At 52.4% G+C, this 22,600-nt stretch overlaps 5 protein-coding genes across 5 annotated transcripts in view; 3 read left to right on the forward strand and 2 right to left on the reverse strand.

The window, feature by feature from the left end:
- Positions 1-3,316: 3,316 nt before the first annotated feature.
- GUITHDRAFT_113423 (hypothetical protein) lies at positions 3,317-4,505 on the forward strand (the record flags this gene model as incomplete). Its single annotated transcript, XM_005827318.1, has 3 exons — positions 3,317-3,517; positions 3,569-3,624; positions 3,677-4,505. 3 exons carry the CDS (start codon positions 3,317-3,319, stop codon positions 4,503-4,505), a joined length of 1,086 nt encoding a protein of 361 aa, XP_005827375.1.
- Positions 4,506-8,279: 3,774 nt separating this feature from the next.
- Positions 8,280-10,397, reverse strand: GUITHDRAFT_75545 (hypothetical protein; the record flags this gene model as incomplete). Its single annotated transcript, XM_005827319.1, has 5 exons — positions 8,280-8,452; positions 8,518-8,566; positions 8,613-8,735; positions 8,880-9,485; positions 9,516-10,397. Coding segments are annotated over 5 exons (1,833 nt in total), but the record flags the coding sequence as incomplete, so codon positions are not given.
- Positions 10,398-10,556: 159 nt separating this feature from the next.
- Positions 10,557-11,551, forward strand: GUITHDRAFT_88703 (26S proteasome regulatory complex, subunit RPN12). Its single transcript, XM_005827320.1, has 4 exons — positions 10,557-10,665; positions 10,741-11,034; positions 11,084-11,422; positions 11,471-11,551. Exons 1-4 carry the CDS (start codon positions 10,570-10,572, stop codon positions 11,534-11,536), a joined length of 795 nt encoding a protein of 264 aa, XP_005827377.1. The 5' UTR covers positions 10,557-10,569; the 3' UTR covers positions 11,537-11,551.
- Positions 11,552-11,658: 107 nt separating this feature from the next.
- On the reverse strand, positions 11,659-14,119 carry GUITHDRAFT_113426 (hypothetical protein; the record flags this gene model as incomplete). The annotated part of the gene is made up of 13 exons (XM_005827321.1): positions 11,659-12,533; positions 12,836-12,900; positions 12,951-13,004; positions 13,055-13,116; positions 13,172-13,216; positions 13,268-13,314; positions 13,363-13,433; positions 13,483-13,518; positions 13,576-13,638; positions 13,690-13,805; positions 13,855-13,895; positions 13,939-13,989; positions 14,050-14,119. The coding sequence occupies 13 exons, from the start codon at positions 14,117-14,119 to the stop codon at positions 11,659-11,661; spliced, it is 1,596 nt and encodes a 531-aa protein (XP_005827378.1).
- Positions 14,120-15,619: 1,500 nt separating this feature from the next.
- GUITHDRAFT_142722 (hypothetical protein) overlaps positions 15,620-22,600 on the forward strand; it is a gene marked incomplete at both ends in the record, with an annotated part of 8,527 nt that continues 1,546 nt past the window's right edge. The window contains 24 exons of the mRNA XM_005827322.1: positions 15,620-15,716; positions 15,868-16,550; positions 16,594-16,929; positions 17,037-17,104; positions 17,477-17,546; positions 17,715-17,819; positions 17,992-18,093; positions 18,285-18,367; positions 18,591-18,656; positions 18,766-18,838; positions 19,049-19,116; positions 19,550-19,631; positions 19,676-19,714; positions 19,928-19,983; positions 20,301-20,365; positions 20,407-20,522; positions 20,724-20,780; positions 21,103-21,162; positions 21,217-21,273; positions 21,410-21,475; positions 21,657-21,710; positions 21,804-21,857; positions 22,227-22,307; positions 22,494-22,567. Of these exons, the coding sequence (XP_005827379.1) occupies positions 15,620-15,716; positions 15,868-16,550; positions 16,594-16,929; positions 17,037-17,104; positions 17,477-17,546; positions 17,715-17,819; positions 17,992-18,093; positions 18,285-18,367; positions 18,591-18,656; positions 18,766-18,838; positions 19,049-19,116; positions 19,550-19,631; positions 19,676-19,714; positions 19,928-19,983; positions 20,301-20,365; positions 20,407-20,522; positions 20,724-20,780; positions 21,103-21,162; positions 21,217-21,273; positions 21,410-21,475; positions 21,657-21,710; positions 21,804-21,857; positions 22,227-22,307; positions 22,494-22,567 (2,612 nt within the window). The remainder of the gene's footprint in view (positions 15,717-15,867; positions 16,551-16,593; positions 16,930-17,036; positions 17,105-17,476; positions 17,547-17,714; positions 17,820-17,991; positions 18,094-18,284; positions 18,368-18,590; positions 18,657-18,765; positions 18,839-19,048; positions 19,117-19,549; positions 19,632-19,675; positions 19,715-19,927; positions 19,984-20,300; positions 20,366-20,406; positions 20,523-20,723; positions 20,781-21,102; positions 21,163-21,216; positions 21,274-21,409; positions 21,476-21,656; positions 21,711-21,803; positions 21,858-22,226; positions 22,308-22,493; positions 22,568-22,600) is intronic.

Consider the following 22,600-nt stretch of genomic DNA (forward strand, 5'->3'; position numbering starts at 1 on the left):
CATCATCATCATCATCATCATCATCGTCATCATCATCATCGTCATCGTCATCATCATCATCATCATCATCATCATCATCATCATCATCATCATCATCATCATCATCATCATCATCGTCATCATCGCGTCTACCGGCCGCTGACAGCATCTGGTCACAGAGTTCGACAGACAGGCCACGGAAGCTTTGCATGAGGCATCTCTTAACGCTCAAACTCTCATTCCCCTTCTCAGTTATCGCCCGGCACCTGACGACTCCGTATCAGAGGCATGTCACCGTATCCTGCCTCCTCCCTCACCAGTCCTCGAACCCTGTGGCAAGGGAAGGAGCAGCTCCGTAGTTCATCAGCTCCTGCTCAGTCTCATCACATGCAGCACAGCGAGCGCAAGCACTACCTCCTCCGTCGGATCCATGTATTTCTTTCCCACCTTGCTCCACACGTTTCCTTTCTTGTCTGTTCCCGGCGCTGTAGACACAACCCTCCCTCCCTGGTCAACCAGCACGACTCTTGTCTCCCCGCGGAACATCAGCTGAAGGTATACAGACGACACCACCCGCTCCTCCTGCACAGCCGCACCCTCTTCACTCTCACCCTGCTCCTCCTTGTCCTGCATGACACCCTGTGCCTCTCCTCCCGCCGCGTCCTCGGGACTCTCCTGCTCACTTCCCTCCGACATGCTCTCGGAGTTTTCATCGTACAACCCTTCCACAGAGAAGACCTCGTCGTCACTGACTCCTGCTGCCTCCTCCTCTGCATTCTCTGCTTGTGTGCTCAGGGTCCGTTCGGTGAAGTCTAACCTGACCAGCCGGGCGAAAGGAACGAGCTCGACACGAGTGAGGTAAAGATCCCTGAGGCTCTCCTGCATCAACGTCGAGAAGGCGGAGGATTGCACATGACGAGGCTCCTCGCTCGAGACTGCTATCCTTCCATACTTCGGGTGCCAGTTCAACAGCAGGTAGACACTCTCTCCAACCCCCTCGGCCCTGCCCTCCTCTGCGCTCCCCTCTCTGAGGAAGCGCAAGGCGACCTGAGTTTGACTTGTTTGGAATGCTTTGTCAAACTTGATCGGCAAGCACTCTCGCACATCCTCGCACAGTGCAAACAAGGTCGTGTAGTCGATGGGCTGGGAAGCAACCCGTTCCTTGGAAACCCCTTGGGACGTCGCTTGCATACTCAAACTCGATGCACCCGCCATGTACTGATCGGAGGAGAAGGAAGCATGAACTCTTCGTTGCATGCTCTTCGCAGTACCTACAGAACCAATACGAGACCTGCAGGCATGCATGGAGTGTAGGGCCGCTTTGGAGAGGAACGGCAGCTTGCTCGGTGCGAGAAAGCCGGTGGAGGAGGGAATCGAAATGCAGAGAAACATGAGAAGACTAGCACACAGCATGGATGACCGACTTCTGCTTTTTCCTCTTTCGCCCTCTCCCTCTCGCTCCCTCCCTCTTTCTCTCTCCCTCTTTCTCTCTCCCTCTTCCTCTCTTCCTCTTCCCCTTCCTCTTCCTCTTCCCCTTCCTCTTCCTCTTCCTCTTCCTCTTCCTCCTCCTCTTCCCTCTACAGATGCGATCGCTCTTTGCAAGTCCGCAGGACAATGTCCTGCCAAATTTCTTTAAAACGGATTCGCAGAATCCCAACCGCCTCAGAGGAGATAGGGAACTCATCGCCCTCATTCACTCACCTCGAAGTCACCGTCGCACAGATCGGACTCTACACGACCACCAACCCCCCCCCAGGAAAGTCTCGCTCACTCAGTACCCCCTACCCTCCCTGATACTACCCCACCTTCTTCCCGAGTTGAGCACTACCATGGATATCAACCAGCCGAGGCTCCCTTGAAGCCTGGCTAGTACCCCCCTCTTCTCCCTACTTGTCGTCTATTGCACTGGGATACCTGGTCAGCCTCGGATATTTCACTAGGGACCCTAGCAAAAGTACCCCCCACATCCCCTCAGAGTACCCCTGTCTCCCTCACTGCAAGCCAGCGGTCCGAGTCGGGGTTCCCGGACTGCGGAGCTGATTATTTTAAAAAATTGAGAGAAGGGGAGGGGGTAGGGTCATTTGAGTACCTGGTACTTTTCGGACGATGTTGATTATTAAAGGGTGGGTGGGGTACTCGAATGATCAGGTGTATCAGGGAATGACCGGGCCCAAGAAACTTCGGGTCAGGACGGGGGTGGTGGAACTTCCGAAACATACGGAGAAGAGTAGGGTGGGTGACGTGGAGTGGGGGTGAATTTACCTGCGTCTGAAGGGAGAGAGAGTGGGTGGGTACTTGATTCCAGGGCTACGGCTACCGGTAGGGGGGGTGGTAAAGTGGGCGGAAATGGTACTGGTAGTAACCTGAGCTTGCATTTTTGTCATCAGTAGTGTCGGGTGGAAAAACAGACATAGGGTGGGTGGTACATGAATCTCCGAAAGGTAGGGATGTTTTCATTATCAGAATCCCAGTCACAAGTGGGGTGGGTAGAAAAGGACCAGGGTAGTCCTGCAATGGCAGGGGTGGAGTGGTCAGAGGGGTTGCCTGCGACGCGAGACAAACATGCGGAGAAAGAGCGGAGGAGGAGGAGGAGGAGAAGTAGAGGCGGGGTAGGGAGGACGCCAGGAAGCGGACAAGAGAGAGGCAGAGCACAAGGAGCAAGAACCAGACCGCGCTAAGAACAATAGGAAGGCACTGGAGAACAGTCGCTGAGCTGTCATGCAGGCAGCAAAGAACAGTAAGGAGGAGAGTGTTTCCTCTACGAAGATCGAAGCAGCAGACTCGTGAACGTTTTGGCAAGTTAGGAAAATGTCCATCAACCATGCAAAAGGGATAGGCAGAAGACCCCGTGCGTGTTGACAATGAAAATATAGAGAGCGATGAAAGATCTCTGCAGAGGATGAGCCATCACCACAAGCATGGGTTTGCAGACACGATTGAGGAGATTGATCAGACAGCGGAAGTTAGTCGGTTGCATATCCAGTTAACAAGGGAAAGGCAGGAAGGGAATGCAGAGAAGAGAGAAGAAACGTGATGAGAGAGACGTTGGTATGATATGTGCGAATGTCAGCAAACCCAGTCTTTGCAGTGAATCATTGATTCGCAGAGACCAGTAGTCAATTGAGCAAGAAGAAGATTAATACAGCTCCTGCATGACCATGAGCGGAGAGAGAGGGAGTTTGCTTGCTGATAGTCTGAAACTTTGAAACAGTCAAGTCCGTCCACCGATCGCTCTGGTCGAGAAAATTGGAATATCTGTAAAGGAAGTTTAAGGATGCGATCGTTTACTCGCTGATCTCGCTCTCTGTCGGAAACTGGGAACAAACATTTTGAAAGCATGGACATTCTGAATTTCGGCAAGGTGTTCAACCACGGGGACATAGAAAAGAAGGTCCGCCTGATCCTAACGCTCCTCCAAACCCTGAATGCACTTGTGTTTGAACAGCAGGAAGAGACTGACCACGACGGCAACCATGACAACCCACTCATGTCTTGGATCCTGCAGTCAGTCGTGAGTCCTCTGAAAGGGAGCTCCAACGTGAGTTGTTGATCTCTCCAGCATCTCCGGTGCTGATAGAGAGCCTGACAGGGGGACGTTGTCGAGAGCAGCAGCCGTCAACAGATGGGGGGCGAAAACTCCAAGAGGTGATAGTCACATGTCTGTTGAAGAGATCCAACCGTGACTTGTCGATTGCAGTAAACCTCCACCAGAGCAGCGGGAGGCTGAGGACAAGCATGCCTCCTCTGACGGCGACATCAACACGTTTGTTGCTGGGTTCTGGGACTCCCTCAGCAGCTGGCCCAAGGCATCGGAGGAGGTGGATGCAGCGAAGGCGCCTGGGGCTGAGCCTGGTGAAACTTGTGACTCGCGGTCGCTCGTCGACAAGAAAGCTGGTGGTCAAGATATGGACCATGGAGCCTCAACAGAGAGATCTCGTCGTCAAGACGCTCATGGCAGCACTCGGAGTCCCTCAACCATGGACTTGCAAACCCCTCTGCACCTCAACGGAAAAGTGTCAGAGCTCGTAAGCAGAAAGGATTCGCCTCTGAAACATCTCACTACAAATCCACCGTTGGATCTGAACAAGAACATGATAGTTGCTGGTCCTCCCAAACAAAGTCAGGGTCATGTCAACCAGAGCCAGGCTCATCCCATGCAGAGTCATATCAGCAATGGCCAGGGTCATGTCAACAACGGTCAACTGAAGCACGGGAGTATAGACCTGGCAGCGGTTACTCGGACCAACAGCTCGAGCAGCACGTTCATGAGCCCCAAGAGCAAGAACATCTACGTGTCCGACAGGCCGACGGTGCGTGTGCAGGACCCTCACTTGCAGGACATCAACATCTACGAGAGAACCCACATGCCCAACAAGGGCGGCAGCTTCCCCGCGCCTCTGCTCCTCACTCCCCCGAAGTCAGATAAGAAAATGTCCTCTTCCCCGCGATCAACTCCGCGGGTGCTGCAGGTCAAAGTCTTGACGCCTGTCGGGAAAGACAAGGGTGATCTGCAGAAGACAGTCTGAGGTGTCGAGGGCCGAGGAGCGCTGGACGGAGACTGCAAGCAAGGGAAGGGCAGCAAACAAAGATGTCATGAGTCTTGAGATTTCAATCGGTTCCCATGCGCTGACATGCCTGCTGTGCTGCCCCCGGTGGTCTGCGAGAGATTATGTACTATAATGAAAAGCGGATCGATGGACGCGGGAGTGCAAGGTATCGCACGGAAGGAACAATGACAAGGACTTCATTGTCTCTCAAGTCATGAAACATCAATGACATGTACACATCACATCACTGCATTATCTCGCAAGCCCCTTGCCTGGCGTCCCAACGTTCCTCTTCTGTGATCGCACGTCAAGGGGTGCACAACATCTCAGGGGCGATACCTTGAGAGAAATCTGCCAGATTTTCCACTCCTTCCACTTGAGGAACTTGCTCTCGAGCTTCGCCTCGATCTCTTGCGCATGCAGCGTCTTGAAGCAGTACGGCATCCTCTCCGTTATCACCCTGCCCCTCGTCAGCCCCCAGCAGCGCCCCCGCCTGTCCTCACCTGAACTCGAAGGTCGCCAGATCAGACGCTCCCCAGCTGTAAATCTCGTCGAAGGTATAAAACGCAATCTCCTCCTCGAAACCCTGATACCCCGTAAGTGCGTGCGGTGACGGTGGTGAGTATGGGGTGGGGGGTTGGGGAACGAAGAGGAGGAGGAGGAGTTGGAGATGGTTATGGCAGTGGAGGTAGTGAATGGTTATGGTAGTGGAGGTAGTGAAGATGTTGGATGACAAGCAGGAGCAAGAGGAGAAGCAGTTGGGTTGGAGGAGATCTCCTTCAAGGAAAGGCAGAGGAGCCTCACCGGGTCGTACAGTCCGAGCTTCACCAGTCGCAGGCCTGTGCTCATCACCCCGAGGAGCAGCTCCCTTGAGAGGTCCAACCTGGAGGGAGGAATGAGACGATGGCTGAGCCTGCTGCCGTCCCTCCTCCTCTCTCACCTCACGGTCTGTTCTACGTGGTAGTACGGGAAGTCCCTTTGAGACATCGCCTGCCGATAGCATGCGGCCCACTCGCGCAGCTGGGTCAGGCCCTCCGGAGTCTGACGAGTCACTCAGTCCCCCGGGCCCCACCGTGCCGGCAGCTACCATCGGATTCATCACTTGCATGCGGAAGATACGCGCTGGGGTGATGACGTCGAAGCAGCAGGTCTTCTCAGAGTAGTGGAACTGACACCTGCTACTGGCTCACCAACTCCTCCTCCTCCTCCTCCTCCTCCTCCTCCTCCTTCCTCCTCCTCCTCCTCCTCCTCCTGTGCTCAAAGGCATACTTTACCTTCGGATTGCGAAGAATCCGTCAGGGACAGAAGTCGGGCTTCGGCAGTAGTAGAGCGCAACATTGTCCAACACGAAATACCTAGTCGCGAGCATGAGAAGCAAACTCAGCACAAGGCAATGAGAGCTCTTGACGGAGGTTAAGGAGAAGAGAGAGACATGGAAGACATGAGTTACCTCTTCTGCCACTTCTTCAGCTTCTTCGACTGCTTCAGGAGCCATCCTTCCTTGAGCACCTCCAGTGGAGGATCCGGATCGAGGGTGACTGACAGGAGGATGTCAGTCTATATTCGTCCTCCCCAGCTGTACCTCCACCTGGTTGGACAGCCCCTTCTCTCTCCCCCTTGGACTCCTTCTTCTGGCTCGTGGGGGTTCTGTCAAGCACAAGGATCACAGCAGGAGAGTGAGGTCCTAGGGCAGACCCGCGGGCTTGAGAGGAGAGGCTATCTCTATCGTGACCGTATCCCCCGACCGAGACTGCGATCTTGTTGTCCATGTCCTCCTGCTCCTCTTCCTGCTTGGCCTGCCATTGGTTGAGCACGAGGGAGGGGCGGCAGAGGACGGGGAACCTTGGCCTTGGCAGCGGCTTCTGTCTCTAGTCGCTCGATCTCTTGCCTCATGGCCGCTGCCTGGGCTTCAGCTTCCTGCATTTCACTCTCTTCGATGCTCCTGCAGCTGCGTCAGGCTCCTCGTCGGGCGCAGGAGCCTCAGGTCGCTCACTCTCTCTCTGCCGCCTTGTTCCGCTCCTGCTGCACATCGTTGTCCATCGCCTCCTTCGCTTTCATCATCTCCGCCTTGAGCTTCTCCAGCGCCTCCATCTCAGCCGACGCCGACCCGGCCCTGCCCATCCTTTCAGTCTCTCACAAGCCTCGCAGACTCCAGCATACCTCGAGTACGACTGTTGCGCTCGCTCGATGGCGGCGAAACCGTCGGAAATCTTCCCTTCCTTGAGGCACTGAGCCGCTTTCTGATACGCAGCGTCTCCCTGGTTCTTCAACGTTTGCCTGCCGCACTGTCACGAAGCTACTCGGCTACTTCCTCTGCTTCGTCGACCTGAACTCGATGTACTGGATCCTGATGAGCACCTGACGCCCTCCACGTCATCGCAGGCCCCAGCATCTTCCTTCCGCTCTCCTCACCTTGTGCGCCCTCATGTTCCTGTCGTCGTCGGTGATCCCAGCGCGCTCGTAAAAAGCCTTTGCCCTAGCAGCTCTGCGTCAGCTGGACAGGATCGCAGCTCGCATGCTCACTTCTGGATCGCCGTCTGAGCCGTCTTGATGTCATCATCCACCAGTGCAGCCTCAGCACGCTCAAGTTCCTCGTCTCCTTCCTCAGTTGCCGTCTTCTTCTCCCTCGCCTGTGCTCTCCTGCCTCAGAAAGGCAGCGCCTCCCAGACTCCCCTCACCTCCTTGATGATCTGCCTTAGAGCTTCGACTTCGAGCTTCTTGGCCGACAGACCAATCTGAGAGTCGTCTCCTCGTCAGCCTCTCCTCCCCATCTAGCGGCAGGCAGACCTTCTCATAGAGATCGCTGGCTGACTCCAGGCACTCCGTTGCGAGATCGAGGTCTCCCGACTCAACACAGACTTTCACTTCCTCACAGAGGATGTCTGCTTGCTTCTCAACGCCTTCCTTCTCCTTCACTGCTCTCTCTGCACGCTCTCTTTCATCCTATCAGCTCCAGTCAGGAAGCTGAGGTCAACAGAGTTCAGTACCCTTGCAAGTCTCAATCGTTCTTCTTCCTCTTGCTTCTTCTTCTTCTCTTCCTCCTCCTTGGCGAATTGAATTCGCAGTTTCTGCACATACTTGTTCATGTACATGGCCCGACGCAGCTTCGCCTGCATGAGGAGAGAAAATTCCCGACGACTGAAGAAGTTCTTTCGATCGAAGTATCGACTGACGTGACCGTTCAAACAAGGTTCGAGAGCAAGAATAAAGTTTTGACCTGATGGCCGCCTGTGAGAAAGTTGTGGCCTTTCGCATCTTGTGCATGTATCGATAAGCGCAGCTGGTCTGCGGCAGCAACAAGACGTCAGTCCTTGGAAGCTTTTCTGTCTGCGATGCACCTTGGCATGCTCAACAAGGGTTCGAATGGCAGCGACTTTCAAACGGAACTGGTTCAACGCTGACCACCTGGCAAGGGATATGAGGACCATGAACATGGTGAGCTCTTGAAGCAAAGGGTGTGAGACTGACATCCTGAAAGTCTTCTGGATCATCACGCAGCTCGTTCCCCACTTCTGATACTTGCTCCTCGTCAAGTATGCTTTCACGTGCGCCTGGGTCAAGAAGTCACCTGACCCTCTTGACTCATCATGACACCGAGCATCACCTTGAGCAGCAGACGGCAGTGCAGCTTGAACACTTTGTACTTCTCCTCGATGATAGACGAGGCGTGATCGCGCAGGAACACCTTCGACGTTCCGATCCGCCACATCTCAGGATCCTTGAGGAAGAACTGCCAAGATGCGGTCGTCACCCTCAAGGACTCTTGGAATCTCCAGCAGGTACCTCAAGGATCTTGGTGTGATCGTAGGATGAGTTGCGACACCGGGCCGAGCTCACGTAGACCTCCCCGTAGCGGCTCACAAAATCTGCAAACGTGTAGGAGACCGGCCAGCCAGCTCTCCTAGCCCTCACAGTCTCGGTGACCCCTACAAGTCCGTCATGAAGGGCCTTGAGCTGAGCAGCCACGCAAGGAGGCAGACAATAGACTCACCAGAGCATCTCAGCTGACGGATGACGTTGGGTGCCTCGAAGCAATGGGACTGACGCACAGCATTAGGCTGGACTGAGTGAGTTGGTCTCGGCTACCTTTCTATCGTTGTTGGGTTTGACGCATCGAACGTAGTGAGCTTTTCCACTTTCGATCAGGCTCACGAGTTCCTGAAGCTGTTGCTTGAACTGGAATCCAAGAGAGCGCTTGTCCTGTTGCCGCTGCTTGGCAGAGGCCGCGCTCCTCGCTCCGGTTGTTCTTGTTGTTCCTCCTCCGACCCGTCGACCTCCGATCATTCTTCCTGCCGAAGCAGAGTCCTACAAAGAAGTGAGAATCACTGAGAACCGATGTCAACAAGTTATCACCTTGTCCGTATCATCCGCGTTGGACTCTTGCATGATGGTGCGGATCAGAGCGTGCTGGGAGCTTTTCAAAACAGTCTTGAGGCTTTCATTGATGGTATCGCGGTTCTTCTCCAGGAAAAGTGTCACGGTGTACTCCACCTCTCCAGCAAAGTGGCTGATCACGAATGCTTCTTTTGAGCTCTGGACTCGTGCAGATCCATACTTGGAATGAGCGTTCGAGGTCTGCAAGCCTTCCTTCAAGTGAGGATCCGAGGAGGATCCTCCAGGTTTCAGATGTGTATGGCTCTTGTGGAGATCCATCAGCTTAGATAGAAATCCTTCTTCGGATCCCTTAGGCACATTGCATTCATCATCAATCAGCGCAAAGATTCCCATCTTGGACTCGAGCAAGTCAACACACGGGGAGTTGTCTTCGAAGGGGATAGCATCGACCTTCACGCCCTCCTTCTCGTATTGGGCCATCATCGAGTGCAACATTTGATTGATGAACTGCTGCTGCAGGGTCTCATTCGCATAATTGATACAGAGCTGTTCGAAAGAATTGTATTCGAACACTTCGAAACCAAAGATGTCCAGCACCCCGATGAAGTGACTCTCAACTTTGCGCTTCTCGTTCTCGCTCAAATGAGAGAAGACGTCCGAGGAGCTCAGGCAAGTATTCACACACCCAACAAGCCAAGCGAACAGCTTCTCGTAGATCACCTTGCAAAGTGCATCGCGGGATGCTGCGGCAGATTCTGCTTTCTGAGGAACCTGGATCGGATTGGTTTCCCCGGTCACTTTGACCATGCTGTGTGTAAGACAATTCTCAAGTACAGAGGCATCACATGATAGTAAATCTGCAGTGAAGGATAGAATGTCTCCATTGGATACCTTGGAGCCGTCCGCTGAGGTTTTGTTCTCTACACTCTCAAACTGGATATTCCCAAGGTGAAGGATAGCAGCCAAGACTTCCCAAATTTGCCGTTGCGTCACTTCTTCGATCTGCATCTGCGTCATGGATTGCTGCACTCGATCGAACTCCACAACTTCATCGCAGAGGGGTTTACCATCCGTATCGAGCAGCTGATAAACCCCACTCTGATTGAGATAGTGAAAGTTCTCTGGACCAGCAAGGTGGAGTTTATCCCTCAGTTCACCAGTCAATCCCGCACAGATTTGATAGAACACGTGATAATTCCTCTCCCCCTTGTGCTGTGACACAACCCGAGCCTTCTCGAGAAGGTAATGTCGTACGCGACCACCACATATCGTGTGGTCAGGGCTGAAGAGAATTTGAATGAATTTTCCAAAACGAGAGGAGTTTTCGTTGCGGACTGTCTTTGCGTTCCCAAACGCTTCGAGAAGAGGGTTGCTCTCGATGATTTGGTTCTGAACTTGACGAGTCTGGAAGAAGGGGTTTAGTTTGTTCCCTCCTCCCTTGAACGACGATTCCTTCGATGTGGTGGCGGCCTGAACCACGAGCTTGGCCACTTCGGTCTTTCCAGCCCCGCTCTCACCGGAGCACAGGATCGACTGGCAGACATTCTTACTTTACTCAAAGTATTCATTCACACGGTGCGGCCGGGCCGCGCCCCGGGCGGCCGCCGGCGGCGCCCGGCCAGAAATAAACTTTGAAGTTTCAAAGTTTGAAATGTCACATAACTTTAAAGTCCAAAGTTGAAGGGAAGGACAGGTGTCGGGTACCACCATGTCGGGGGAGGCAGCGTCGATGCTGCCAAGGCTGAAGGCGGCGATAAACGGAGGAGACATGGATGGAGCGAAGAAGCTGATGGTACAGCTCAAGGTGAGTCAATGGGATGTCATGCTGTTGAGACTTTGAGATGTTCGGATGCCGTCCAAGCCTGATGCATGAATTCAGATTCTCATGACTTCGTTCAAGTCCACCCCGGGTGTGGTTGCAGCGAATGAGGCGAATGTACAGGAGTTGATGATCGTTCGTGAATTCTATGAGCTTGGGTGTCTAGTGTCAGCCCAGTCCGAGGATATTGAAGGGTTTGAAAGGCATTTTGCAGTCGTGAAGAGCTGCTACACAGATTACGCTGGAGTGCTACCGCAATCAGAAAAACAATATGAGTTGCAAGGACTGAATTTGTTATGTTTACTAGCTCAAAGTAAGATTGCTGAATTCCACACTGAGCTGGAGTTGATTCCTGTGAGTGGACATCGCGCGATCAATCTACTGTGTCTGACGTGTTCTTCAGGTGGACGTTTGGGAGAACCCGTTCATCAAGTTTCCGATCAATTTAGAGCAGTATCTGATGGAAGGAAGCTATCAAAAAGTTCTGGAGTCTCCGGGTGGCGTACCTTCCAAGTCATATTCATATTTCGTGCGATTGCTTTCAGGGACAGTCCGCGACTCGATAGCGGAGAGCAGTGAAGCTGCTTATGATTGGATGCCCATTGCCCAGGCCCTCAAGATGCTCAGCATGGGCTCTGCCAAGGATCTTTCTGATTACGTAGTATCGAAACAGAGGGAATGGGAGGTGGATGTGAATGCCAATGTGGTCAGATTCCGGGAGGATCAGAAGGTCGATCTTGAGGTGAGGACAATCGTGGGTGGAGTCTAGTTCTGATTTGTTCGGTACCAGGTTCCTAGCCAAAGACTGATTGTAGAGACGCTCTCGTACGCTAAAGAGCTTGAACGCATAGTTTAAATCTTGAGAAACGATTACTGGACAGATGTGTGTCTACTTTACTGTGTGTCCCTAACCCAATTAGTTCCCTGCTCGATCCTTATGATGTACCAGAAGCTATGCAGCTCTGACTTTGACTTGCTTCACAATCTATCCAAGTGTTCCATGATCCATTCTGAAATCTCGTTCTTCCGGCATTCCAATCTCCCTTCCTCAGCACCTAACCGTTTTTCTAGTTCTTGCCGGATCGATCGTTTCGTCGCCTTTGAAAAATCTTCTATCGAATCAAAGATGTCCTTGAGGTGCTTTTTGATGGTTTTGTCATCAAACCCGCACTTTGCTTTGTTCCTCTCAGCTATCCATTTTGGATCACCAAACTTCGCTTTGCAATGTGTAGACCACTTCTTGCACTCTGACCAGTTGATGTCACATACCATACAGAAGCAATTTTTGCATGCATGCATCGCTTGCTTCGTATTGAACGGATGTCTGGGACACGATTCTCTCAAGTGAGGCAAATCATCAGTGAAATCACCCTCAGCCTGCAATATGATAACATCTTCATCTTTGTCCTCAAGAGTGTCTTGGATGTGATGGGTTTCTTTCACTTTGTCGTCAGAATTTGCCGGTGTGCATGTGCTGAAGGAATCATCCATAATGATGCAGTCATCGTCTTGAATCAACTCAACCATTTCGCTTTCCTCCTGATATTCGTCGAGTTGACCATGCACTGCATCAGCTACTTCTCCATCTAATTGATTTTCTGGTTGGGCTTGTTGAAAATTTGGATTTGATTCGGGAGGTGTTGAGTTTGAGATCATGTCACGTTGGAACGATGACTCATTCGTGTCTGATTCCATTGCATTCTGGTCTTTCGAAAGAGTTTTGACCGATTCTGATTCATTCAGTCCAGCTGTTTGGCGTGCCATTGACTCTAGATCGTTCAAGTCATTCCAATCTGTGTCCTCGATGTCCGAATCCGAAAAAGTTGGAGCTTGACGATTTAGGGCCTGATCATCTAAAACACGTCGTGTCACATCAGCCTTTGCAGTGACCGTGACTGAATTGCTCTTTGCAGTGTCTGAACCAGCAAGTGATGCTGTGCATATGGGTAAAACGTCTTTGTCTCCACTCTGTGCATTGGTGTGTGTTTCATCCCAATTATGACTTGAGGAGCAAGATTCATCTTCTTCATCAAATCGGTCTTTTGATTTCTCAGGATCATGATCCCTGCAGTAAGGACCAAACTTCAAATTCACAGTCGTGCCACATAAATGACCATCCCTGAATTGGTGTTAAAGAGCCAGTTTCAAAGATCACAAAGAACTTGCTTGTAGTGCTTGCATCGTGCAAAGTCTCGAGATCTGCCTAGAATCAGGAGTTGCCTGGAAATCTACTCAAACCTTTGGGCAAAAGTTATCAAAGCACCCCTAACCTCGAATTTTCCACCTTGACCTTAGGAACCGATGAGTCAGAATCTGAAGATTTTCTATAATTTTCAAGTCAAGTCTCATTCATTGATGGCAATGAGTCAAACACCGGCTGGAAGGGTCAGCTTCGAAGATCTTAGCATTTCTGATTAAGAGAACGGTTCCAACAGTCTGATTCAACACCAAAAGGATTAAAAAAAGGGTAGACTTCAAAACAGAAAATCACTTCTTTCCAATGTTTTTCGTAAGCATCTTGGAAGAGAAAAATCGTCTGATTTGATTCATGTCAAACAAGATGAGACATCACTATTCAATCCACGACCAGATCATGCCCATTCAGGTCGCTCAGATTCCAGATCAAGTATTGTCCTTGCAGACAAGCTTTAAAAAAACTGAATATGGACAGGAAAGAATTACCTCCTATTTTAGACTTCAAGACGCGACTGCATGAAGTCATCACTCCTACGGTGAATTTATTCGCAAAGTTGCTGTCATCACTGACTTGAGAAACCAATGTTTTACGTTCGTTCACAATACCTTAATGATCCAATACTCTTCAATGGAAAGTATTCGCTGAAATGAATTCAAATCAATTGTCTGGAGCATCGATTATTTTACAGCACGCCATACCCTCCCTTGCTTGTATCCATAAGTTCTTCATTTGAGATTCTCAAATTCTTAATCCGGAATCCACTGCAAAGATGTATCACATCGCGGCAGAGGTTTCACGGACATTTGACTAACCTGTGTGGACATGTGATGTCGCCTGTACTGACTGAAATTTCTTTATCGGGCTTCCTCTGTGTCGAGGACTTTACAGCGCTTGTGTTGGTAATATTCTTTGGGATGATCCGCACAGCCTGCAAAACAGTCGAAATCAAACGGAAGGGTATCTTTGCAGGTCAATACCTTGGGATGGTGGTTTACTTTGACAACATTTTCGATATTGTCTGAAACACATTTTCAATCATCATCCATCAAGCAGCCAGCAACCTTGTTGAAGAGATCGAAGTTTCTCAGAAAGAGAGGAATTAAAGGGAGTATCTGCCCATGAATCAGTTCCCTTGCCGCATTCAGTTCTGTTAGATGTCGAGCAACGCGTACCTGGATTTGACTGCTGAGGTATTTCTGTCCGCCCACCATCATCCTCAAGCTCATTCAACAAATTAGACATGAACTTGGCTTTTTTGAAATTTTTTAATGCATCATCATTGTCTGATGACTTGGTCTTCAATCTTGCTCCTTCCATCGTCAATGTCTCGAGCAAACCCTGCTAATGCAATGCAATTTTTCATGACGAGCAGTGAACAAATATTTGATCCACCACATCTTTTTGTTGAACCACATTCTATCTCTTCTATGCTTCAACAATCTGACGCCGGATGTATCTGCTACGCTGATCTTGACTCACATGTGCTCTTCCCCTCTCTCTGGCGCAGAAAGCCCCGTGAGCTCTCCAACTTCCGTTCCGTCACCTCTCTGCTTACCATACCTCCCCTAATCTTTCATTGTTCTCCCGGTTCATCTCGTCCAGGTGCTCGCTTTCTTCAGCCATTCATGTATCTTCGCATCTCACTCACGCTATATCTCAACGTCCACCTACTTTGCATACCCTCCCTCCTTTATTTCTCTCCTCTCTCCTTTCTGTCCTCTCTCCTCTCTCCTCTCTCCTCTCTCCTCTCTCCTCTCTCCTCTCTCCTCTCTTCTTCCAGTCCACCCGGAAGGGTCCCAAAGAGCATCTCAGCGGCAGAAGCGCGCCAAACTCACTGTATTACTCATCATCATGTATGGCTTGGTAATATTTCAGGCTTGCCTCAGACATTAGATTAGAAATTTTAAAAGACAGCGAATGATTTCCTTACAACCCAACTTCCATTCTTGGACATCGATGAAAAACTTGGAAATACTCGCTTCAATATTGAAAATCACAATAAGGATTTGAAATATCAACATTTTTACGGCACCAGTTATAATTAGCAAAATATAAAACGTTTTAAAAGCCGCCGCCCCCGGGTTTAAAACCCATTGTATCTCAAAAACAATTTTAAAAGATCCAGTGTCGCAGAACCTGCCTCAGAGATTTGATAGGGAGGATTCTGAGGACAGCAGAGAGACAAGGGGATAAGATATCGCAAAGGCAGATGTATGCCGGATGCGATCGGGGATCTTTAGGAGCAGCGCCCCCTTGTTGATCAGCCGAAGGGATGGAGGGAGAGGAGAGGAGAGGAGAGGAGAGGAGAGGAGAGGAGAGGAGAGGAGAGGAGGAGGCCGTACTTGGCGATGAGCTCTGGAATCCATGGAGCTACAAGGAAAGCAGCTCCTGCTCACTAGAGGAAGGGGATATTGCGGTTTTGCTAGAACAAACTAGTGGGGAAATGATTGGAGGATGAGATTTTACTAGTTGCAGGCTGAGTACAAGAATGAGGGCGTGGTACATCCTGTAATGAGTCTGTGGATGTTTTTCGATCATAGTTGTAGGGACTTTAGTTTGTCGAATTTCATAATGTGGGGCAAAACGGTTTTTGCATGAAGACTATGCAAACCGTTTTGTACGAGCATTCACGATGCTTTTCCAGATGACCAAGGAAAGTGAAAGATTCGAGTGTTTTGTTCCAAATATGTTCCAGGGCTCTGAGTAAAGGTGCGAGGGCGAACAACGAGTGGTTGCGTCAAAATGTCAGAGAAGGAGGAAGAAGTGGGACGGGAGGAAATCCCTCAAACCGTTGACGCCCCTGATGAGCATACGGGGGGAAGTCGAAACCCAAGTCCAGGTACTTCACTTGTAGACAAACATTCTCCCTCTCCTGCCCTCTCCTGACTCCTCTCCTACCCAATCCCTTGCTTCAAAGACCCCATGACGTAGCTGCACTTTCTCCCAACCTGACACTTGTAACGTCCTCGGTCTTGTTTTGATGGCCCTAGTTGCAGACCTTGAACCTCAATCGCCGGATGTGACTAACGGAGGCGGCGAAGCAGACGAGACATCGTTCCTGGGCAGCATGTTCAGCTCCAGGAGGATAGCCTCGCTCAAGACTCTCTGCGAACTCGGTGGAGCAGGGGAGAATGCGGGCGAGGGCGACGCGGTACCGAGTGGGCTGATGACTTCTTGCTCCTTCGCCTCCTTCTTCTCAGCAGCGTCCAACATGGACGAAGGGAAGGACTGCGAGCAGGAGAGGGTGCAAGGCAGCAGAGAGGAGGACTCTGGTCCTATTGATGTGGGAGGAAAATCCTTGCAGGAGCAGGGCAATGTTGTTCTGCCCTCGCTTGTGAATCCCACGGCCATGGTCGGCAACTTAGGATGGTTCTGGAGGACCTTGGGCACGAGCCTCTTCGGAGGAGCTGTGATGGAGAGGAAGCAAGTGGAGGAGATCCAGTCCGCGGCATCTTGTGGGACGATTGTGTACGTCGTCGAGGCCCACTCGTGGCTGCACCTGCTGTTCTGGAACTTTATCCTCATCCGGCATCGCCTTCCTCTCGCATCGCTCGCCGTCGGGCTGGTTGTCCTGCCCTACGTCTCCCTCATGTGGCCCGTGTGGCTCTTGTTTCACCTCCTGCAGCTCCTGGGGATGTCGCAGCAGCAGAGGAAGGAGTCACGAAAGTCCAAGGTCACGAGCCCCGTTTTGCACCCTCCCGCTGACTTGCTGGCAGGCTGTGCAGGCAGCTCGCAATGGGCAGCCGCTCATCTTCTCCGCAGGAGGAGGGAGGGGGGGGGAGGAGGCGTGCGAGCTTTTGGAGGACATCATCGTCCTCCAGAGGAATTCCTCCATGCCGTTGATCATCTGTCCGCTCATTGCGATCTGGAACCGAACGCCGCTCCCCTCCTCCGGACCTCATCGATCGAAGGGGTCGAGGGGGTTGGAGAGCCAGGAGGAGGCGACTGGCTTCCTGCAGTGCATCGTGAGCGGCGTGTTCGGGTCCAAGAGGCAGCCGAGCCCCTTGAGAGCGTTTGTGTCCTTGCTCCTCGACCTCCGCGATCACATGCAGGTGCTCCCTTGTTTGCTGCTGCTGCCGTTGCCGCTGCTTTCCCACCTCCTGCTCCTCCTGCTCCTGCTCGCTCCCCGTGAGCTGGTCTTAACGTGGAAACTCACTAGGTCGGGGGAGGGCTTCCGATCAACTTGAGCGAGTGGCTGCTGGACTATCGCGCTGCCTCCTCTCCAAAGTGATGCTCCGCCCTTGTGCCTCCTCGCCTCTGACCTCCTTGAACCCCTCAGCTCGAGCCTGTCAGATCGAGACCTGGCTGTCCTCTTGATAAACCAGGTCCTGCTGCTGCTGCTGCTGCTGCTCTCTGCTCTCTGCTCTCTGCTCTCTGCTCTCTGCTCTCTGCTCTCTGCTCTCTGCTCTCTGCTCTCTGCTCTCTGCTCTCTGCTCTCTGCTCTCTGCTCTCTGCTCTCTGCTCTCTGCTCCTGCTGCTGCTCCTGCTGCTGCTGCTGCTCTTGCGTTTAATGCTCCTCCTGGTGCTCCACATGATTCTTTGCTGACGTTGGAGCCCTGACTGTAGATATACCTTCGATTCGACAACCATTGGCTGCAGGCATGATAAGTTTAGAGAAGAGGAAGGAGACAGGAGGAGTGAGGGAGAAAGAGAGGATAAATACGAGGAGGTGGGAGGCTGAAGGAAGGGAGTTGTTGAGGATTTTGGTAGAGGAGGGAGGCGGGGAGGAAGTAGTGAAGAGGGAGGAAGAGGAGGAGGAGGAGGAGGAGGAGGAGGAGGAGGAGGAGGAGGAAGAGGAAGAGGAGGAGGAGGAGGAGTCTTTGACCACGTTTTTTAGGTCACTGGCCCTGCTCGTCAGCTGAGGAGGGAAGCGAGGAAGGAGATCTTGTCGTCTGTGCGAGTGAAGGCAGCGATAGCAGCAGCGGCGGCTCAACAGGCTCAAGTAGGAGGAGGGAGGAATGGGCGAGAGGAGCTGATCGAGATCGATTAGGCCGTCAATGTGATCGAGAGGAGAGCGAGGAAAATCATCGACAGCATGGTTGCAGACAGGCGCCTCCTCATGGTCTCTTCTCCCCCCCCTCCCCCCCTGTGCTCGGTTGACCAGCCCGTGACAGGTCCGGACGATGTCCTGCTGCTTGCGAGGATTCTTCAATCTGATGTTTCATGCCGTCTACCTCGACGAGGAGGGACTTTCAGCAGTCCAACGCGTCTCGATGGTCAGTGCAGAGACAGGAGCGCGGCAACGATGGCTAACGATGACGTTTCAACCTCGTGCTGCTCTCCCTCCTCGTCCCTGTCCTCATCCTTATGTTCGCCCTCCTGGTCATTACACTTTGTGTCGTTGTCCTCTTGAACTTCTTTCTCCCTCCTCCTCCTGGCTAATCTTCTTCCCTGCATTCTTGAACAGGAGAAGAACTGTCCTGTTATCTACGTGCCAACGTACCGAGGGGTTCTCGACTACTTGTTGTTGACTTACATTCTATTCACAAGGTAATGCTCTTCTCTGCTGATGAAAGCGCTTTCTTGTCTCTTGCTGCTGCTGCTGCTGCTTCCCCCCCCCCCCCATCCCGCTTCTTCTGGTGCTGCTGCTCGTACTCCTCCTACACGTTATGTTTCCTCTCTCTTCAAACTTCATCAAAACCTCCTCCATGGTCTCTTCATCTCGATCCTTTTGCTCTCCCCTCTGCTCTGTGTCGACCTGAGCCGCAAGCAGGGACATGGCAACGCCTGTGATTGCCTGCTCGGAGAGCTCGCATATGATCCTGAAGTTTCTCTTGAGGTGAGAGGAAGGAGGAAGCGGAAGTGGAAAGGAAGAGGAGATACAAGTTGAGAGAGAGGAGGAGGGAAGGGGAGGACGATGATCCATGTGTTGCTGATCAAGATTGCAGGCGTGTTGGCGGATTCTTCATGAGAAAGTCACTTGCAAGTGAAGACAACCTCTACAAGGAGATCTTTCGCGAGGTAAACTGCTCATACCCCCCTCTGCTGCTGGTGCTGCTGGTGCTGGTGCTGGTGCTGCTGCTGCTGCTGCTACTGCTGCTGCTGCTTCATTCCTTCTTCATTGTTGTCTCTGATTCAGACCATCCTCTCCTTACAAGGTCCTCTGATTTTCCTTCCGCCCTCCTGTCATGTACCTCCCCCTCTCTTAACCGCTTGACGTGTCTTGTGCAGTACATCTCCTTCCTGCTGGAAACAAGATCCAACCTTGAGGTCTTCATCCAAGGATCTCGACCCTACTCGTGAGATTGCGGCATCCTCTCTGCTCTCCTCTCCTCTCCTCTCCTCTCCTCTCCTCTCCTCTCGTTTTTTGTTCCTCTCCTCTCCTCTCTCCTCTTCTGTTTTCCTGATTGTCACTTCAGGGGAAAGAGCGGACAACCCAGGCAAGAGTTCTTGGGGAGTGGAGGAGTGGAGGGAGGATTGAAAGGGAACCGGGCAAGGAGAATGCAGGAAGCTCAGAGTAGCGATTTGAGAATTTGAGAGGAGATAGAAATTTCGAAGAAGAACAGCAGGGAAACATGAGAAAAGGAGGATGGAGAAGAGGAGAGCAGGTGAGGGGAGAGGACAGGACAGGACAGGACAGGACAGGAGAAGTGTGAAAGATGTTGCATCCATGAAAGTTCGTTATGATGGTACTTGCCAACAAGTGGGCAAGTCAACTGACGCCGGGGGCAGGATGGGGCTGGTGGGGGTTGCGGTGGAGGCGGTGATGAGTGGGAGAGTGAAGGATGTGGTAGTTGTTCCGATCTCCATCCAGGTCTCAACCTCTGCAGCCGCGGCAGCACCTGACACTTGTTGCAGTACGATCGGGTCGTGGAGGGGAACAACTACGGGAAGCAGGTGGTCTCCCGATCACGACTCCCTTGCTCTCTCCCTGTCGCAGTCCTGCCCCTCCTCCTCTCTCGCCTCCGCCCTCCCTACTTCTCTCTCCCCATGGCTCTTCCTCGCTCTCGCTCTCTCTCCCCCTCGCTTTCCCTTCGCCTACTCTCCCGCACTTTCGATCTCTGTCATTCGCTTCCTTCACTTCCCTCCTCGCTTCTAACAACGTTGAAGATCTCAGGGGATCAGAAAGTCTCTCCTGCGCTTCCTGCCTTCCTTGCGTCTCACTGGTGACCTCGTTGCTCCACCTTTGTCCTCCATCAACACCATCACATCCTCTTCTTCTTTCTCCTACTCCTGTCGTTCTTGTTCTTGTTCTTGTTCTTGTTCTTGTTCTTGTTCTTGTTCTTGTTCTTGTTCTTGTTCTTGTTCTTGTTCTTGTTCTTGTTCTTGTTCTTGTTCTTGTTCTTGTTCTTGTTCTTGTTCTTGTTCTTGTTCTTGTTCTTGTCCTTGCTCTTGCTCGTGTTCGTGTTCTTGGTTTTGTTCTCCTCTCTTCTTCCCTCTCTTCTCTTCACTCCTTCATCTCGACCAACATCATCACCAACAGGAACATCCACATGGGTTTTGGAAACATCATCATCAACTTTGCAGAGCCGCTATCCGTTCGAGCAGGTGAGTTTTGAGAGCTTGCGACGTGCTCTGAGAGCAGGCAGGGTTGCAGCAGGGAATGCAGCCAGAGAGGAAGGCGGAGGGGCAGGAGGAGGAGAAGGACGAGGCTCGCCGGTCAGGCTTCAATGTCGTTCGTACCGTTGCAACTTTAGTACATGAGGTGAGTGGGAGGAGGGAGGGGAAGGAGGGAGGGGAAGGAGGGAGGGGAAGGAGGGGGAGGGGGAGGAGGGAGAGGGAGGGGAAGGAGGGAGGGGGAGAGGGAGGGGGAGGGAAGGGGAGAGGGAGGGGAGGGGAGAGGGAGGGGAGTGGGGTGGTCATAGTTGCCAAAGGATCACTAGGATCAGTTTGAGTTGAGATGCAGGTTACTTGGATGGTAAATCAGAGAACAGTGATAATCCCAACATCGCTTGTCGCTACGGTGACCTGCATCTCATATCCTCGTCCTCTACGTTCTCTTTCATCTTGGTTCCTGTTCCTGCTCCTCACTCGCATCCTCGTCCCCTTCCTCGTCCTTCTCCTCCTCTCTCGCATTATCTGCCTTCTCCTCCTCCTCTTCCTTCTCCGCCTTCTCCTCCTCCTCTCTGCTGCTGCTGCTGCTCTCTGCTGCCGCTCTCTGCTGCTGCTGCTGCTGCTGCTGCTCCCTGCTGCTGCTGCTGCTCCCTGCTGCTGCTGCTGCTCTCTGCTCCTGCTGCTCCTGCTGCTCGTGATCTTACTTTAATCTCTCACTTGTCTCTCCTCAGGTTCTTCTCACAAACTCCTGCCGGGGCATTTCGCTCTCCGATCTCGTCGAGAACGTGCAGGTTGACCCTCATCCCGCCCGCGGCTGCTCTGACGTGCCCGACCTCCATCGCCAGTGGTTGAAGATCGAGATCATGGCGCGAGGAGGACTCGTTGCTCCCATGCAGGAGATGGTGAGGGGTAGGAGTAGGAGAGCAGGAGAGCAGGAGAAGAGCAGGAGGAGGAGGAGCAGGAGCAGGGGGGAAGGGGGAGCAGCAGGAGGAAAACGGAGAAAGGGAAGGAAACGTTTCTGACTTTCACCTGCCTTAGGCGCGAGCTGTTGGCAACAGTGTGAAGAGAATTTCCAACTTTGTCAAGATCCCCACGCCTGAAAAGGTACCTGACGCAACCAGCTCCTCTAACCCTCCTCTCCTCTGCTCTCCTCCCTTCCCCTCCTCCTTCCTCTCCTCCTCCTTCCACTCCTCTCCTCTGTCTTCCCTCTTGTCATCCTTCTACTCCTCCTCTCTCGACCCTCTTCTTTCCTCCCTCTCCTCCACTCACTTCTCATTCGACTCAGGCCGGAAGGAAAGTGCACTGGATCAGGACTGCGACGCTCTTGCGAGATGCCGAGGTTGCCCCTCTCTCCCTCGTCCTCGTCCTCGTCCTCGTCCTCAATTCTTCTTCTTCGCTTCATTGTTTTTCTTCTTGTCATGAGCGCTGGCAGATTCTCGCTGAGATCCTCAAGCTTGAGTTCACCTACTCCCCCCGCGAATCAAAGGTCTGCAAGCTCCTCCTCCTCCTCCTCCTCCTCCTCCTCCTCCTCCTCCCTACTTTTCCTCCTCTTCTTCTTCCTCCTCCTCGTCTGTCTCTCCCAGTACCTCTACCTCCTCCCTCCTCTACCTCCTCTACCTCTGCTTCTTTCCCCCCAATATTGACACTTTCGAAGGATCGATTTCAAGATGCTATTGCACGATTGGCAGCACGAGGTACCTCCTCCTCCCCTTCCTCCTCCCCTTCCTCTTCCTCTTCCACCACCACTACCACCTCCTCCTCCCTTTCCTCCTCCCCCCCTTCCTCTTCCTCCTCCTCCACCACCTCCTCCACCTCCTCTTCCTCTCAGACTTGTTCCTCCTCCACTGTCTGGCAGATTGATTGCAACTCAGGGACTGTTCTTCCTCTCTATGACGACGGATACGGTGAAAGAGTGCAAATTCTCACCACGAGACAGGTCATGGCCAATTCTGAATTCATCTCTCCTCCTCCTCCTCCTCCTCCTCCTCCTCCGCTCCTCCTCCTCTTCCTCACCTGAAACGCTGCAAAGTCGTCACGTTCCCCTCCTCCTCACCCTCCTCCACCCTATTGTTTCAACAATCGCCTCCTCCCTCACTCCTTCTCCTGCTTATCCTTGAGACAGGCTCGGAGGATGATCGGCCTTCTTCGCGGCATGCTGCTTCCGTTTCTTGACGCTTACTGGGTGGCAGCGCTCAGGTGAGGAGGAGGAGGAGGAGGAGGAGGAGGAGG

This window comes from Guillardia theta (assembly GCF_000315625.1).
Source record: "Guillardia theta CCMP2712 unplaced genomic scaffold GUITHscaffold_67, whole genome shotgun sequence".
Classification (NCBI taxonomy): Eukaryota; class Cryptophyceae; order Pyrenomonadales; family Geminigeraceae; genus Guillardia; species Guillardia theta.

Bases quoted from the DNA above. Each gene is read 5' to 3' on its own strand.
- GUITHDRAFT_88703 (XM_005827320.1), top strand. From the start codon at position 10,570: ATGTCGGGGGAGGCAGCGTCGATGCTGCCAAGGCTGAAGGCGGCGATA. The intron at 11,035-11,083 runs GTGAGTGGACAT...CGTGTTCTTCAG, and splicing joins CTGAGCTGGAGTTGATTCCT to GTGGACGTTTGGGAGAACCC. The intron at 11,423-11,470 runs GTGAGGACAATC...GTTCGGTACCAG, and splicing joins ATCAGAAGGTCGATCTTGAG to GTTCCTAGCCAAAGACTGAT.